The sequence below is a fragment of the Lobosporangium transversale genome (assembly GCF_002105155.1).
Source record: "Lobosporangium transversale strain NRRL 3116 chromosome Unknown BCR41scaffold_4, whole genome shotgun sequence".
Lineage (NCBI taxonomy): Eukaryota > Fungi > Mortierellomycota > Mortierellomycetes > Mortierellales > Mortierellaceae > Lobosporangium > Lobosporangium transversale.
This window is the reverse complement of record NW_019028982.1, coordinates 1,147,996-1,163,461: the sequence shown is the minus strand read 5'-3', so window position 1 is coordinate 1,163,461 and position 15,466 is coordinate 1,147,996. Positions and strand designations below refer to the sequence as shown.

The window sequence follows — 15,466 nt, the reverse complement described above, 5'->3', positions numbered from 1 at the left end:
TACGGCGTGCTCTGTTCAGCAGAGTTTTGCCAATCGCGTCCATTAGGCCCACGAGCAGGACCAGGCCCTGCAGTGCCGGCTGCAGGCTGTACCGCATTCGCTGGAGCAGCAGTACCATACCAATCTTGCTGATAAGGGGCAGGTGTCGCGGCGGGAGCCTGGGCTGCATAAGCATCGTATTGCTGTGCTGGAGCTTGCTGACCATATGTTTGAGCGGCAGGAGCCTGTTGACCAAAAGGCGCTACATTAGGAGCTGCAGCCTGTCCATAAGGAGCGCTATAAGCGGCTCCGGCGGCTTGTGGTGTTGCATTGGCGTTGCCGTAGTACGACATATCTTGAACACCATTGGCAGCTGGTGACCCGGCAGGAGGCTGATTGCCCTATTTAATTGAGACCGAAAGCAAAGAGTGTAAAATAAGAAATCTGCTCATAAATTTAAAAGCGCAATTGACTAAGACAACGAACATACCCGATCCCATTGCATTCCCTTAGCATAGTCAAAAATGGACTTGATCGATCCAGGCTTTTGTGCCCTGCCTTGAGCTGGAGGTGTGAGGTTTTGCATGGGTGGCTGCATGTTTGGTTCTTGAGGCGGGCCACGAGGCATTCGTTGTGGACGCTGACGTTCATTATGGTCAGGTCCCTGGAATCGATTTTGGTTGTGATGGGGTGGACCATTCTGGAACTGCTGCTGTGAAGATTGTTGTTGAGAATGGCGTTGTTGGAAGTGCGATGGCTGTTGCTGTTGTTGATGAGCAGGCTGCTGATATTGATTAGGTCCATTATAAGTGCCATTGAAGTTGCTATTGTTGTTATGATTGTTATTGTAGCTGTTCTGATTGTTGCCGAAGTTATCTCGTTGACGTTGCTGGTAATGATCTTGCTGTCGTCCGCGAAAATCCTCACGGCGGTAAGGCCGCTGATCTTGCGTACCTATGGTGGTATTATACAATTATAGGATAGAAAATGGTGTTAGCATTTACTTCATGGATAAACAAGGTCCAGTTAGCTGGACCTGAAGCATTTACGGAGAGGTGATGACGCGTTATGGTTCTGTGAGCTCATTCAGATTTTAGGTGTACATACGACTCAATCAGAACAGAGGATAGGCATTCGCTTTTCGAAATTATATCAATGATAAAATTCTGTCGTACATCGAATTTTTTTACAGAGTATGGTATTATGATCAAATTATTACCTCGGTATCCGCCTCGACGCATAGGTCCTGGTCCTCCATGATAGCTATTGTTGCTATTGGGACCGCTGTTGTTCGAGCTATTGAAGTTATTGAAATTGTTGCTATTGTTGCTATTGTTGTGGTTATGATTGTTATAATTGCTATGGTTATTATGATTGTTGCGATTGTTGAAGTTGTTGCCGTGATGGTTATGGTTGCCATGGTTGTGATGGTGGTTGCTATTGTTATTGTTGCTGTTGAAGCGCTGGTTGAAAGGCCGGTTATTCTGGAAGTTATGGTTATTGTTGCGGTTATGAAAACCACCCCGACCACCACGCTGATGATGTCTGCTCTGGTGATTTGTGTGATGCGTCTTGCCGGATGGAGGTGCCGCTGAAGTCACTGGCTTGGCGGCGTTATCATTTGTCTGGGTCGTTGAGCTATCTTCTTCAGGGTGACTTTGATTCGCGCCGGATTCTACATCGGCACCTTCGGGTACAGGTACGTCCGATACAAGTTCTGTATCTCTATAGGTACCATCCTGCTCAGTATAGGGATCGGCTGGATCATTTGAATCGTTTACAGGCGCATCATCTTGTCCTTCAGTCGCAGTCGATTCAGCCTCTGGGACAGGGGCGGCCTCATCAGTTTCCATTGACGGATCATTTGGTTGCTTGTTTTCATCTTGTGCAATATGCACTTCAGATTGAGTGATCTCTGCAGCTGATTCAGGTCTGCTAGACTTTTCCTTGCCAATCTCACCAGGTATGCTTAAAGAAATGGCCGAATCAGAAGCATGTTCTTGCTCGATCTCTGACGTAGCATCTACTGGGGGTGAAGTATGATGCTTTTCATCATCTGTTGGTGCAGATGATTGTTTGTCAGTCATTGGATGATCGACAATGGACGTGTCTTCGGTAGGGTTTGATGAAGAAGCAGTAGCAGGATCAACAGTAGTAAGTGTCGTTGTAGCTTCAATTTGCTCAGTGGTTTCCGCCATGGTCTGAATGATTGAGCGAAAGGGAGATAAGGATAATAAAAGAAGCAAAAAATACTTTTTGTTTTGAATGTAAGGCAAGATATTTGAGATGAAAAAGAAAGGGGAGCTGACGATGTGGATGGTATGATCAGAAAAGAGAGAAGAAAAGAAGGGGTTAAAAAAAGTCTCCTTTCCTCAGTCTGAGCTCATGAATGCAGTAAGAGAAAGAGAATGTGTGCAGATACAGAACGTCCATGCCGCGTGATCAAGCACTTGTTGAACTGGACCCAACTGAGGTGTCTTCCCTCTCATACTTAGGACCTGGACACCTGACTGTAAGACTGTAATATGCTTCCTGTCTGGAAGCCCTTGATACCACCTTTTTTTTAAAAAATCATGGTCTAAAACAAAAAGGTTGTCGTAGAAATGTCGTAGCGCTGCCATTAGCATATGGTGACATTCAACACGCTCCTCAAATAAAGCTATTTACATGCAAACAAAAAGAAGCTCTTTCTCAATTCTCTCTTTTCCTCTCTCTCTCTCTCTCTCTTTTTTTTTTCTCCCTTCACATTCCTTTCCACATACACTGCCAAGACACCTCTTGCCCTCTTTCTTGCCCCACAGTATTGACAGAGCCCTGTGGCTATTCTATCTACTTTTTCACGGCCATGGTCCACACTATCCAATCCAGTGGATCCTCTGCCCCTGCGTCTCCCAAAGACCAGCCAGTCGTAACTGTGCCCGCTACAGAATTCACTTCCAATCAAATTGGCTTTCAAACCATGCCAAGTCCTGAAGTGACAACCTCACATTATCAGGTCGCTGCGGCAGGGTCTGGTTTTTCAGTTGGTCTATCTGACGAGTCTACTATCCCCAATAATGGCAATTCAGCGACATCTACCAGGAGCACGGGCCCTGCCCAAGCTGACGACACAGACGTGTCTCAACCTTGTCTTGAAAGCACAAGCAATTTGAAAATGTCTACACAAGAGCATAATGACCAAGCAACGAAAATATCGGAGGGGCAACCAGAAGCCGTACTGCAGCAGACACAGCAGCAGACATTACCATTACAACTAGAAACTCCACACAAAATGTCACAAACGGAAGAGCAGGCACCGTCGTCCAAAATTGGGTCGCGCTTCAGTGTCAATCTCTCAGGTGTAGGACTGCCAGCAATGGCATCAAACTTGGGTTTGACACAAGCTAACAGCGAGCGTGCTGCGGACATGGCTCAGGATTTGAAAAAAAATGTAGTGAACATATGGAATGCCTGGTTTCCTACTCCTACAACACCTGCAGTACCATCAACGTCAACATCGACTAATGTGACACAGGACTCGTCGCGGCCTCTCTCTGGAACTCAGTCTTTGACTCATCACCCAGGCCAAGCACGACCTGCCAAAGCCTTGCGTACGAACTCTTATACTTTGGGATCAACTATTGCAAGCAAGGAGCCAAACACTCTTGGAGAAGTCGACTCACCTTCATCGAATAGGGCATCGCTTGATGCATATGAGCGAGGCTCAAACCAGAAGGCGATACCTATAAAAGCACAGACATTAGAAAATGAGGCAACACAAATAGTTCATGAACCCAACGATCCTGTGGCCAATCGCTCGTCAACATGTGCGCCTCCATCATCAAATAACAATAATAGCCCTATCTATTTGATGGGCAAGCTCTATCCTCCTTCACCAACTCAATGGGCAGATTTTCAAAGAGACTTTACTTCAGGATTGATCTGGTGCACTTATCGACATAATTACGCCCCTATCAGACCAAGTACTTTTACTACAGATGTTGGATGGGGATGTATGCTCCGATCAGGACAAGGATTGTTGGCAAATGCTTTAGCAGTTCAGTTTATGGGTCGAGGTAAGTTCATCTATTCTTTTTTTTATGTTCATGTATTTCATATATTCATATATCATTGTTACTAAAAAAAAAAATAAAAATAAAAATAAAAATAAAAAAAATACAAACTTAGGCTGGAATCGTCCTGTTCCAGGTGACCCCATGTGGGACATCTACGTTAAGGTAGGCAGCGTCTGGTCTTATGCCAAGCTCGTCCATCTAGTCGACCAGTTATAAATGTTATTTCTTCTGCCTCTAATACTAACTCTCCTTCCTTGTTAAGATATTGTCGTGGTTCTTGGATGATATGAACGCAAAATCTCCTTTTTCAGTGCACCGTATAGCACTTTTAGGGAAACAGCTTGGTAAAAACATTGGAGAATGGTTTGGTCCATCCACAACGAGTCAAGTCACGCAGTAAGCTTTTTTTTTTTTTTTTTTTTTTTTTAAAAAAAAAAAAAAAAAAAAAAGAAATTGGGAAAAGAAATGTGATCGATAGTAGTATTTTCATATTGCTGACATCACCTTTACTGTACTGCTACCTTCTTAGAGCCCTTGTTCACAACTTTCCACAGAGCGGACTCAGTGTGTATGTCACTACGGACGGTGTCATTTATAAAGACCAGGTTGAAGAAATAGCCACAAAAAAGAAAACAGCGAGCTTTGGCCATCTCTTGATTTTGGTCACTATACGGTTGGGTATTGATAAACTCAACGCCATTTACAAAGATGCTATCAAGGCAACCTTTGAATTTCCACAGTCTCTCGGTATTGCAGGGTAAAGAACAATGGTTTTAATGCGATAGCCCATTGATCATGCATCCATATGTTCAACATACATTTCTAAAGTCTTTTTTTTTTCTCTTGATATTTGATTATAGCGGTCGACCATCGTCGTCCTATTATTTTGTTGGGTATCAAGGAGATGATTTGTTCTATCTTGATCCTCATCATTCACGAAACATCGTGGAAACCAAAGATCTGAGTGCATACACCGCGGAGGTATTTAAGAAAGATGGATATCTAGTTTTGTTTCCGAATACCACGACTTGAACGAATGTACTTATTTATAGCATGTGCTTCTAGGATTTTGCAACATACCATTGTGAGACAATCCGCAAGATTGACATCAGTGCAATTGACCCATCCATGCTTTTGGCATTCTACTGCAGAGATCGTTCAGAGTTTGATGCGCTCTGTGAACGCGTTAAGGAATTAAATGCACGGCCTGGTATGGGATCAAGCATCTTTACTGTTGGAGAGAAGGCGCCTGACTACGAGGTTGATGATGAATCAAGGCTACTTTCGGTTACAGACGAGGAAGATGAGGACTTGGAGCTGATTTTGTAGTAATCATACGAGCTTTGCCTAAGGTAGTACAAGATACAATTCAATAGAGTGTATCTGTGTATCCTAACAAGGATTTAAAGCAAGAGATTCATCTTTGTACTACGACAAATTTAGTTGTCTAATGGAATTTGAGTTTGCTTGTTAAAACCAAATCATTCAAGGTTCAAGCTTATCAAACTAAAGCTTCCAACAATGCCTTTTGCACGTTGTTTGTTCGGTTGTTATTACGTTAAAAAAAATAAAATAAAAAAAATAAAAATAAAAATGAAGCGAACTATAAGCGACCTGAGGCTTATTAAAGCGCGATTTTTATTATTTAATGAAGACGATAGCGTCTCTCCATTTCATAACAAATACGCAAAGTGTGTATTTTCTTATTTGATAATAATAACCAGGTGCAGAAAGTTGTCGGGGTATGACATATTTTGTGCTGCCCAGAGTGCGCTCGTCTCTAAACTAGGGGTGATACCGTGAATCATTGCCGTCGCTACTGGCGGTCCTGTTTCCACCAAAGGAAAAAGATCTGGCAATGATTGATAAAGGATCCTTCGCAGTGACTTTGGTTGATCTAGTGTAGATAGTAATGTAACATTAACATTCATACTTTTACGTTTTGGACTCTGGTCGTTTCTTTCATGGGTGCTTTTTTTTTTTTTTTTTTTTTTTTTGGATGCTCATTACTGTTTTCATCTACAGGCGAGATTGGTTCCTGAATAACGGGACAGTTTTCTGGCAAGTATATCCTAATAGGAAGATTCCTGGGCATTACACCATCGTTCATCACAAGTTTATGATTCATACCCCAAAACCGATCATAGTTGTCTATTGTAACATAAGGCACGATAACATTGTTAAACAGGCATTAGTAAAGGTTCCTTGACATCCGTGTATGAATCATAGACATCCTATTCACCCTTACTTGACCACAATCCATCCCACAGCTGCGTTTGATCCGATTTTGACATATTCATGACTTTTTTGGTGGATCCATTACGTAGATAATCGGCCTACAGTTAAAAAAGAAAGAAGAAAAAAAAAAAAGTTTAATAGACAGCTTATACTATAAGTCTTGCGTATTATAGCAGTCATCACATACTTCCTTGATCATGGACATAAAGTAATCCTGACAGCTGTCAATAGCCTGGCTCTTGATTAATTTATCTGCAGGAAAGTTCTGAAAATGCACTGTGATCTTCCATGGCAACAATGATCCTTTTGTAGCATTGCCTCCAGATGCCTGAAGTCCATGAATGTCGTACAAAAGTCCAATTGGATAATGCCTATCATTTAAAATGATCCAAGAAAATAATAACCGAACCGGTCCCGATAAAATAAATTAAGCGTGAACATGAAAAAAAAAATAATAAAAAATAAAAAATAAAAAAAAGCTTAAAAAGATTGTTTTGTCGCTTGAGAGCGTGGCTCAGGCCATGATACAAAAAAAAAACATCTGCTTCTGAAAAGGCGAAGAGCCATAAAAAAAATAAAATAAAAAAAAAAAGACGGCGTAAAAAAAAAGTTAATGATTTCGATGTAGCTTTCTTACCACTTCAATGGAATGCCTTCGTAGTCGTACCAGACTTCAGCATCATCCCCAATAAAATGTAATGCCATATCCACAAAATGCTTTCTGACATGGGTGGTGAGGAGTGAAAAATAGGAACATCTTGGTGCTTCATACTAAAAAAAATAGAAAAATATATATTGATAGTCAGTTACGAAAGTTTTGAGTTGACTGATACTTCATTGACAAGTTTCAAGCTGTTTGGTCGAATCCTCTGCTTAGCTGCAATCCGAGGAACATACAAAGAATGATTCGACAGCATTGGACCCTACTGCTGCGGCCTCAGCCTTGTCCCAAGAAAATTGGATGGGTATGGATCCATCCCAGATGACCCTTGCAATGGGATTATATGGAGCTTGTGTTGCTGATGTAGAGGACGATGCAGTAGCTGGTGTTTTTCCTTTGTCTGGTTGAGGAGGCATCAAGTCAAGTCCTGAGTAGAAAAATGAGCAGGTTTTGTTGGAGCGAGATGTGATTCAAAAAAAAAAAAAAGCAAGCTGTAGATATCCTTTGTCTATTAACTAAAAAAAAAGAAAAAGAAAAAGAAGGTGTAGACAGGAACGCGTGTTGGACAAAAAGAAGGAAAGCCAAGGAGTAAAAAAAAAAAATAAAAATAAAAATAAAAATAAAATAAAGCAAAGGAATGAGGATGGAAGCGAACTAACAAGTTCCGTGGGTTCTGTGGTTAGGGTTGGTGTAATGGGCAATGGGTAGAGAACAATGGCGAAGTTAGAATGCAAAGAGTGAAGTATTTACTTACACGGGGTCTAGCCACAGTAAATTACATTCAACGCCCCCATGCCATTACGCGTGACATTTCAATATAAAAAAAAGTTTAACGTGTGATGATTGACTGACTCTTACTCTTCCTCCTTCTCTTCTCCCTCCGCTCCTCCTCCACTTCGTTATTCCTTCTTTCTTCCTCTTTCATTCTGCTTCTTCACATTCATCGCATTCCTTCTCTGTCATCGCCTTCATTGCATTCTAGCATTCACCTTAGGCTTTACTTAATTCCTCCAATCGCTTTTGCTCTATCTGAATATGGATCAGTTAAAACACCGAAGCAACAACACAAAGGCTCTCTTTCGTGGTCAACCATTGTCGGATGAATCACAGTTCATGGCTGAGGATGGTAAGTCTATAACCATCTTGGCTAATGAACACAGTACCGGATCCGATCTGCCTGTATTACTGTGGACATTATTATTTTCTTCATGTTACCGCTTTTTATTACCGCCTGACAATTTTCTTTGTTAGAACAAGAGCAGCTCATTGAGTCGCTAAGGAAATCAAACGAGAAAGCCAATGATGCATTCAAGGCAAGTTTCTGTCAATCTATCAACTGTTGAACTTGTGTCCACAGGTGGACGAGCAAACTCACAACGTCATTTGTCCGCTCTAGTTTGTCTTGCTCTTATTTTCAATCATGGAGATCTTTATGTAAGGGATCACGGCATGATTTGTAGGCTTTTCTTCACTAATGGAGAAAGGAGAGCTTAAATGACAATCTGTTTCTATTTTGTTGTCGACTTTTTTTTTTTTTTTTTTTTTTTTTTTAATTTGATAATAGACATCTCGGGTTTACTGCATATGCATGGTCAAGGAACAAATCTATGTCTGGGCTTCCATTGCCGGACAATGCTGACCAGTCCATTTCTCCAGGATTTGCCACTATTTTTTCATTGATCTCATTTTTCATTGGTATATTCATTATCTGGGACATGTGCAATATCAGTCGCACTGTTGTGGTAGGTTGGACTTTTGTGTCATCTGTGCCTCTAGTGCTGATGATGGGATCGACAGAGTTTTCGTTTGAGTTGATGTGGTGGTCAATGCCGTTGTTACTTCAGGCCGTGGACCTCGCAAGCTTGTGGATCATGAGAGACCCTGATGAGGACTTTTTACGACTCGAGAAAAGTCAATACAAGCTGAAAAGTGCATAGTGATGGATCAAAATATTTCGCCCAAAATGAATAAACATTCCAATAAAAATGAACCACAGCAAGCCAGAGCTGAGAGCATGCAGTCACATTTCGATGCTTCTTCATTGGCCCTTTAAAAAGAAGATTGTCTTTGTCCCCCTTTCTATCCTTTCTTTCCTTTCTCTCTTTTCTTTTTCTCTTCTCATCGTCCAATAGCCATTCTCAGCTGGACAGTATCGATCACACTTCTCCCTTCCCTTTTTCGATTAAACGCACATTCTCTATTCCTAAAACTTGACTTTACTTGGCTTTTTACTTTCTTTCCACTTTCTACTGTGTGTTGAAGAAAGTTTAATTGAGAACTCGTCCCCTCAGTATTAAAACTTGTTCCTTATTTTCATCGCCCGTGCACGCTGCGTGGTTTATAAACACATTCACTCTCATTTGACTGCTCTCTTTGGCAACATTGTCGTTGCAAACTAATCTTGTTTTTGTTCATCCCATTGTAACCAGACTAGTGACACACCCTTTGTCTACCATTCTTCATTCAATAACTCGACTTGTTCTACTTTCTTTAAGTCTCCTCCTCCCTTTTTCAGGAACATTGACCTGTCGAGGATTACGCGCCACACACCTCCTTGTACATACACAACTCAATCCTGACCAATAAGAACAAGCACCAAACATGCCACAGGTAAATGTCAATAATACAGACAAGATTGATATCCAAAAAGATAGCACGTTAACTGCAACTTTCTTTTTTCTTTTGCTTTCTTATTTCTTTTTTTTTTTTTTTTTTTTCCTTTCTTTTCTTTTCTTCAAGGCATCTTTACTTTTAACTAACTCCCTGTTGTTCTGTTGTTGTGATACATGATTTATTAATCGTACAGCACAAGAGCATTCGTAAGGAGATCAAGGTATATCCCTATTCGCAAGTCTATATTTCACACGTGCCTGCATGCCATCGGATAAAGCTTTTGCAGGGCTTTCTAAAAACCATTTCGCTGCTCAAAAAAAAAAAAAAAAAAAAAAAAAAATTCCCCGGTCTTATCTTTCTTCACTCTACCTAGGTTGTTACAGATCAAAATATTGTCAAGGGCCAAAAACAGATGGGGTTCCCAATTCGCAAGTGGAAGATTTCGCTGTGCGGTGTGAATGCAAACGGCGAGGAAGAACAAATGCCTTATGTTGACCATGTGGAATATATTCTCCATCAGAGTTTCGAACCGCCTGTTAGAAGTATGACCACTTTCGTCATGGCTTTATTGGCTGCTATAATATTATTATTATATTATTCTCATTTTCTAATTAATGGAGAAAGCAATTACTCTTGATAATATTTACTTCATGAATTTGAATAGAGGTGACAGAGTATCCGTTCTCATTGCAGGAAAAAGGATGGGGCGAGTTTGATATGAAGATTATGCTTCATTTTGTTGACAAGTCAGTGCCACCATTCGTGCTGGATCATGATCTCCACTTTCAATCACCACATTATGAGGTTCCACAGACAATAGTAGGCAAAATGTCTTTTTTTTTTTTTTTTTTTTTTTTTTTTTTTTATAAAAAGAAATTTATATATAGCAATGACGACCCATCAGAGAATTATTTTCTGATCCCAGATCTTCTATTTCATCAAGTTTTTAACTAATGGCCATTCTATTTTTTAATTTTATTTTATTCCCTTGGCTCCTTAGATATTTAAATCAGATTTAAAAGCAGGCTTTTTGAAGCTGTTAAACCTTCCTTCTAGCACTGTCTCTGACCGGGAATCGAGCAACGATAGTGTGGGTGAAAGTGTGACACAGAAACGTCGTAGAGACGTGCTTATGAAGGAGAAATCAAAGAGAATTAAGGATGACCGGAGTTCGGATGACGAAAGCATAGCTGATAGTAGTGTTGCTGGATCAGGAGATGAGTGGAATGAAAAAGTAAGAGGAACGAAAAGGAGTTCTCATGCATAAGTGTTCTTTACTCCTTGCAGTTGTTGACTAATGTTTCGCTTTTTCTTTTCTTTTCTTTTCTTTTTATTATTATTATTATTATTTGTTGCTGTTGCTGTTTTCGGCCATTTGTCTTATGATTCTTTAGGTTAATGTGCATCAACTGGTGAAAAATTTTCAGCTGCTACAACCCGAGGACTTGGTTGAACTTGTTCAGATCATAAAAGCAAACCAGACTGCAGATATGTATGTCAAAGAAGATGGAGAAGGTAAATGAATTAAAGCTGGGGGTCGAGGTATTATTTTGATACGGATACAAGGGGAAACAAAGATTCTGTTTCAGAATCCAATGGGGCCTAACCATGTTGGACTCATTTACTATGACGAATAGCAGGTGAATTTCATATTGATCTTCGGACACTTGGAAACGAGCTATTGACAGAGGTATGGTATAGTCAGTAATTAAGGGGGAGAACTAAGAGGGTTGCTATTCGTATTGACTATGAGTGTAAATGAATAACCGAACGAAACTATTTGATCCGCATTCTTTGCTAGCTCTGGCAATTTTGCGAAAAAAAGCTCGAGTAATGCTTTAAAATTACAAAAAACATTTGGTAGCTTTAACTTGTCCTTTACAATAACAAAAACAAGAAAGAAAGAAAGGAAAGCCGGGGATCAGAACATCTTAAGCATCCTAATCCAACACCTTTGAGCTATTGCAAGCTTTATCCTTAGAACAACTATTTCTTTAATTTTTTTTTTTTTTTTGCCATGTTCAAATTAACTATCTATCTTAGCCTCATGTTTGCTACACTACTTCTTTCTCCATTCCCTTTCCTTCTCTACCTTTCCTTCTCTACCTTTCCTTCCATTTTCTTTCCTTGCTATTCCTTTCCTTTCCATTTTTATCTCCGATTTTACAATTTTTGTTCTTTTTTTTTTGCCACGTAATTTTCATTCCATGCGTTGCTTTCGCTTCTATTATACATGTTGCTTGATGGCTCAAGTCCTTGCTTAGACGACTTGCCTATTGTGTACGATTGCATAAATCTTTTTTTTTTTTTAAAAAAAAAAAAAAAAAAAAAAAAAAGGTAGTATCCTTTATATTCACATCATTTTCAAGTATCGAATCACAAAAAGAAAAGGGATACTTTTGTGTAAAGACGGCAGGAAATACATACTCTCCATAAAAGAATAAAGGGTTAGAGCAGCTCTTCGTAATATGTCATTGTCTGTCATGAGTTTAATATAAAAGATGATTCAACATTCTGTAAAGACGAAAAATAATAATAATAATAATAATAATAATAATAAAATAAAAAAGTTAGAGATTACATGCTTGCTATGGCAACGAGATCAGAATCGCCAGTAATGTTTGTAAAGACTATCTGCATCAAGATTCTGCAAGCGATCCCAAAGACAATTACTAGTGTTGTCTGCAAGTACCCTGTATCTAGGAAAACTAGTTTATATCGGTTAAAAAATAACAAGGATTAATAAAAATAAAATCCTTTTAAATGCTTTTGCGACTTTTTTTTTTTTTTTTTTTTTTTTCTTTTGTTATAGATAGACAGATAGATAGATAGATAAATAGATAGATCGATAAAGTCGAGAGATGAAGGAGTTGATAAACAATACCTGAGAGAGCCTCGATGTTCGATGTAAAGACGATAAAGTTGACTAGATGCCAAGAATGCTCCAATTCTGTGTAGTCCCAAATGACCATTAGGATTAACAGCATCTTGCCAAAGCTCGAGATGATAAGTGCTGTAGTGATGTAGTTGTATCTAATGGATAGTGATAGCAGGAAGAAGATAAGGAAATAAGACAAAACAACATAAATATGCATTCCATACATGTATCAAGGATGTTTGAATGACAGGCACTTTGATGCTCTAAGAGAGAAGGTATGATTAGCTGGCTTACTTGAGGATAGCATAACGTCCACCATAGCATAGACTGACAATTAAGCGTACACCAAAGTGAAATGAAAGGAACTCTAAACAATGTAACCAACATAATTTTTGTTAAACAAACCCCCATCAAAGCATTATATCCAAATGCACTCATTCGAACTCTGAATGAAAATGCGTTGGCTGTTGTTGTTTGTTTTTTTTTTCTTTTTTCACATTTTCACCTTTACCTATGATACAAAGGAATAAGATATATAGATATTGAAACACTAAAGCGTGCTGTGCAAAGTCGGCATCTACTACAACCGCTTCTTGCTCCAGTCTAAACCACTTGATATCTTTATATATATATATAAGAGTTAGTATTCCTTTTTTCTTTCTTCCTTTCTTCTTAAGAGACATTTTTTTTTTTAAAAAAAAAAAAAAAAAAAAAATGGATATCCGATTCACTGTTAGTAACTTACAAACATCGAATAAGATCAATAATACTCCCAGTTTGAACACATTTGGCTATTAAAAAGATATACAAACCCCACACATACGCACAGAAAAATGAAAATGGAAATAAAAATAATAATGATAAAAGAAGCCCTTTAGTTAGTTTTCTTTTCTTTTCTTTACTTTTTTATTTTTATTTTTATTTTTTTTTCTGAACTTGATATCTCGTGGAATTTGCTCCGCAAGCAAAAAAATAAAAAAAAATTGCATTTTTTTTTTTTATTTCTTACATCGATTCCCAGATCGCGATATGGTAACCGATTGAATAACAAGTGTCGATATACAGGCTTCTTGTGCAGGACCATGTCGACAAAAATGATTACAAAGTCATGCTCCACATATTTATCCGCTAGTTTCTTGCAATGCTCCTTTTTTAAAAATAATAAATAAAAAAAATAATAAAAATAATAAAGAATCAGATTGAAATGAATAACATTAAATACATTGATAGTCATATAGGTGACAGTTCTTCTTTATACTCCTTACGCAGTATGTAAGTCGGATGTTGCCTTTACTGTATTCTGTATACAGTGAAGACACTGCTGCCCCACACTCAACACATATTGGCATTATAAATATTTCTTAATAAACAAAAAATAAAAATAAGAATATTAAAAACCCCTATATGAAACAATGAAACAATGTCAAAAAGATGTGTGAATGAACGAATGAATGAATGAATGCATACCAGAATGAACTAAAGAATGGATGGTCCATTTCTTAAGGACTGCCTTTCAAAATTTCAAAGTACTTTGGGGACACTTTCATTTATTTAAAATTCAATCGCCAGACAAAAAAAATACCAATTATAATAATAATAATATCTTTATATCAAACTTCCTTTACGTGTAGTAACGATCGGTGCAGAAGGGATATAGGCAACTCCATAAGAACTACCATTGTTGTTGCTGTTCACTGTTCCTGTCACAACCACTCCTCCGCCAGCAGAGGAAGATGGAACTACGTATTCACGGTATGAAGATCGTGGCGTTCGAACTATGAGCTCTTTCGTAATCTTTGTCAAATTGGAAACGTTAGTCATGACAAGTCGTGAAAAGATTTCAGGCTGCTGTTGTTGCTGCTGTTGCTGCTGTTGCTGTTGTTGCTGTTGTTGTTGATTTGACGTCTGCTGCGGGTATCTCGAAGGGTGACGGTAATTCTGTTGCTGTTGCTGTTGCTGTTGTACAGATTTATCTGGATAGGTCAATATGTTCGATCCAGATGCAGAGAAGGAGGAGGCAGAAATCAGATTGGACGATGTGGAGGCATTCGCAGAAGAAACTAAAGGGACAGCGGTTGATGACCCATCTGAGACACCCATGTTCACAGAAGCTAAGGCTGAGGCTGCAGGAACTGCAGAAACTGCAGAAACTGACATGTTGGCGTTCGCCCCAATTGTACCCCCATCGACTGATGAAGAGCCGGATCTCATTCTGGTGGATGAAGGGGAAGTAGAGACAATATTTGATGAAGATGAGGCTGATGCTGATGTCGATGTGACTGCAACTATCCTTGAAGAGTTAACACTGCTGCCGCTATTGCTGTTGGAGGTCGAGAGCTGTCGGACCAGTGTAGATATCGCCACCACAGATGTCACAAAATCGCTAATGCCCATGCCGAACCGTCTGCGAAGGATATTGATTTCATCAGAGTTGGACCCTATATGTACAAAACCGTGTTGATAACCAGATCCCTGGATTTGCTGATAAGGATGAGGTCCTTGGTTTTGATGATATGGCTGTGCATGAGGTGGGAATGATCCTTGATGTACATGTTGCTGATACGTATGGTGATGTTGTTGATGGCTGTACTGAGAATGGTCATCTGTACGAATCATTGTAAGATCCAGATCAAGCCGCTTAATAATCTCTGTCATTTGTAGCAAACAATCCTTCATCTCTCGCCAAGGATGAGAAGTAGACAAGTTCACAACACCTCCTGTACCGAAAAGAAGTGAAGACGAGGTCGAGGGATAGATACCAGGTGTAGGCGGCATATGCGAATAGGGCGAACTAGCGCCAACAAATCCCTGTGAAGGCAATGATGAGGCCGCCATCATATTAGTGCCGCTGCTTGATGACAGCAATGAGTTAGTGTTGGAAGGCAAGCCTGAAACACTGGCTGATCTGGCTGTCATGATTGGCTGATATTGTGGCATTGGAATAGGGACTGAAGTTGACGAGGCCTGAGCAATAGTTCCACTGGTCTCATCCTGTGGTATAGCGGGCAAGGCAGGATCGACAGATGCTTTAGATGAGCCCTT

General features: G+C 39.5%; 6 protein-coding genes across 6 annotated transcripts; 3 read left to right on the top strand and 3 right to left on the bottom strand.

Moving 5' to 3' along the window:
* Positions 1 to 834: 834 nt before the first annotated feature.
* BCR41DRAFT_156411 (hypothetical protein) lies at positions 835 to 2,315 on the bottom strand. Its single transcript, XM_022019621.1, has one exon. The coding sequence runs from the start codon at positions 2,175 to 2,177 to the stop codon at positions 1,062 to 1,064; it is 1,116 nt and encodes a 371-aa protein (XP_021885229.1). The 5' UTR covers positions 2,178 to 2,315; the 3' UTR covers positions 835 to 1,061.
* Positions 2,316 to 3,829: 1,514 nt separating this feature from the next.
* On the top strand, positions 3,830 to 5,363 carry BCR41DRAFT_367824 (hypothetical protein; the record flags this gene model as incomplete). The annotated part of the gene is made up of 6 exons (XM_022026338.1): positions 3,830 to 4,034; positions 4,147 to 4,196; positions 4,297 to 4,430; positions 4,564 to 4,791; positions 4,895 to 5,015; positions 5,100 to 5,363. 6 exons carry the CDS (start codon positions 3,830 to 3,832, stop codon positions 5,361 to 5,363), a joined length of 1,002 nt encoding a protein of 333 aa, XP_021885228.1.
* Positions 5,364 to 5,647: 284 nt separating this feature from the next.
* On the bottom strand, positions 5,648 to 7,413 carry BCR41DRAFT_332159 (autophagy protein 5). The gene is made up of 6 exons (XM_022021840.1): positions 7,170 to 7,413; positions 6,910 to 7,043; positions 6,460 to 6,643; positions 6,283 to 6,370; positions 6,045 to 6,185; positions 5,648 to 5,931 (listed from the first exon to the last, which is right to left on the bottom strand). The coding sequence occupies exons 1-6, from the start codon at positions 7,347 to 7,349 to the stop codon at positions 5,738 to 5,740; spliced, it is 921 nt and encodes a 306-aa protein (XP_021885227.1). The 5' UTR covers positions 7,350 to 7,413; the 3' UTR covers positions 5,648 to 5,737.
* A 389-nt stretch (positions 7,414 to 7,802) lies between these two features.
* On the top strand, positions 7,803 to 8,944 carry BCR41DRAFT_346885 (hypothetical protein). The gene is made up of 4 exons (XM_022022978.1): positions 7,803 to 8,059; positions 8,185 to 8,246; positions 8,330 to 8,367; positions 8,498 to 8,944. Exons 1-4 carry the CDS (start codon positions 7,969 to 7,971, stop codon positions 8,868 to 8,870), a joined length of 564 nt encoding a protein of 187 aa, XP_021885226.1. The 5' UTR covers positions 7,803 to 7,968; the 3' UTR covers positions 8,871 to 8,944.
* Positions 8,945 to 9,414: 470 nt separating this feature from the next.
* Positions 9,415 to 11,563, top strand: BCR41DRAFT_346881 (yeats family-domain-containing protein). Its single transcript, XM_022022977.1, has 8 exons — positions 9,415 to 9,543; positions 9,740 to 9,766; positions 9,920 to 10,088; positions 10,211 to 10,365; positions 10,547 to 10,780; positions 10,941 to 11,061; positions 11,184 to 11,236; positions 11,348 to 11,563. Exons 1-8 carry the CDS (start codon positions 9,535 to 9,537, stop codon positions 11,378 to 11,380), a joined length of 801 nt encoding a protein of 266 aa, XP_021885225.1. The 5' UTR covers positions 9,415 to 9,534; the 3' UTR covers positions 11,381 to 11,563.
* Positions 11,564 to 12,024: 461 nt separating this feature from the next.
* Positions 12,025 to 13,866, bottom strand: BCR41DRAFT_332158 (Arv1 protein). Its single transcript, XM_022021839.1, has 7 exons — positions 13,690 to 13,866; positions 13,434 to 13,571; positions 13,170 to 13,215; positions 12,936 to 13,043; positions 12,719 to 12,791; positions 12,431 to 12,579; positions 12,025 to 12,254 (listed from the first exon to the last, which is right to left on the bottom strand). Exons 1-7 carry the CDS (start codon positions 13,771 to 13,773, stop codon positions 12,124 to 12,126), a joined length of 729 nt encoding a protein of 242 aa, XP_021885224.1. The 5' UTR covers positions 13,774 to 13,866; the 3' UTR covers positions 12,025 to 12,123.
* Between the last annotated feature and the right edge of the window lie 1,600 nt (positions 13,867 to 15,466).

What these genes read in the sequence shown, in the direction of transcription:
- BCR41DRAFT_346881 (XM_022022977.1), top strand. An exon ending in TTTCGAACCGCCTGTTAGAA is followed by an intron (nt 10,089 to 10,210) that starts GTATGACCACTT and finishes GAATTTGAATAG; the next exon opens with AGGTGACAGAGTATCCGTTC. An exon ending in GAAACGAGCTATTGACAGAG is followed by an intron (nt 11,237 to 11,347) that starts GTATGGTATAGT and finishes ATTCTTTGCTAG; the next exon opens with CTCTGGCAATTTTGCGAAAA.
- BCR41DRAFT_332158 (XM_022021839.1), bottom strand. Translation starts at nt 13,773, where the DNA reads ATGCCAATATGTGTTGAGTGTGGGGCAGCAGTGTCTTCACTGTATACA. An exon ending in ACATCCGACTTACATACTGC is followed by an intron (nt 13,572 to 13,689) that starts GTAAGGAGTATA and finishes TTTTTAAAAAAG; the next exon opens with GAGCATTGCAAGAAACTAGC. An exon ending in CTTATTCCTTTGTATCATAG is followed by an intron (nt 12,792 to 12,935) that starts GTAAAGGTGAAA and finishes TACATTGTTTAG; the next exon opens with AGTTCCTTTCATTTCACTTT.
- BCR41DRAFT_332159 (XM_022021840.1), bottom strand. Translation starts at nt 7,349, where the DNA reads ATGCCTCCTCAACCAGACAAAGGAAAAACACCAGCTACTGCATCGTCC. An exon ending in GAAGGCATTCCATTGAAGTG is followed by an intron (nt 6,644 to 6,909) that starts GTAAGAAAGCTA and finishes TTTAAATGATAG; the next exon opens with GCATTATCCAATTGGACTTT. An exon ending in GTGGGATGGATTGTGGTCAA is followed by an intron (nt 6,186 to 6,282) that starts GTAAGGGTGAAT and finishes ATGTTACAATAG; the next exon opens with ACAACTATGATCGGTTTTGG.
- BCR41DRAFT_346885 (XM_022022978.1), top strand. Translation starts at nt 7,969, where the DNA reads ATGGATCAGTTAAAACACCGAAGCAACAACACAAAGGCTCTCTTTCGT. An exon ending in ACAGTTCATGGCTGAGGATG is followed by an intron (nt 8,060 to 8,184) that starts GTAAGTCTATAA and finishes TTTCTTTGTTAG; the next exon opens with AACAAGAGCAGCTCATTGAG. An exon ending in TCAATCATGGAGATCTTTAT is followed by an intron (nt 8,368 to 8,497) that starts GTAAGGGATCAC and finishes ATTTGATAATAG; the next exon opens with ACATCTCGGGTTTACTGCAT.
- BCR41DRAFT_156411 (XM_022019621.1), bottom strand. Translation starts at nt 2,177, where the DNA reads ATGGCGGAAACCACTGAGCAAATTGAAGCTACAACGACACTTACTACT.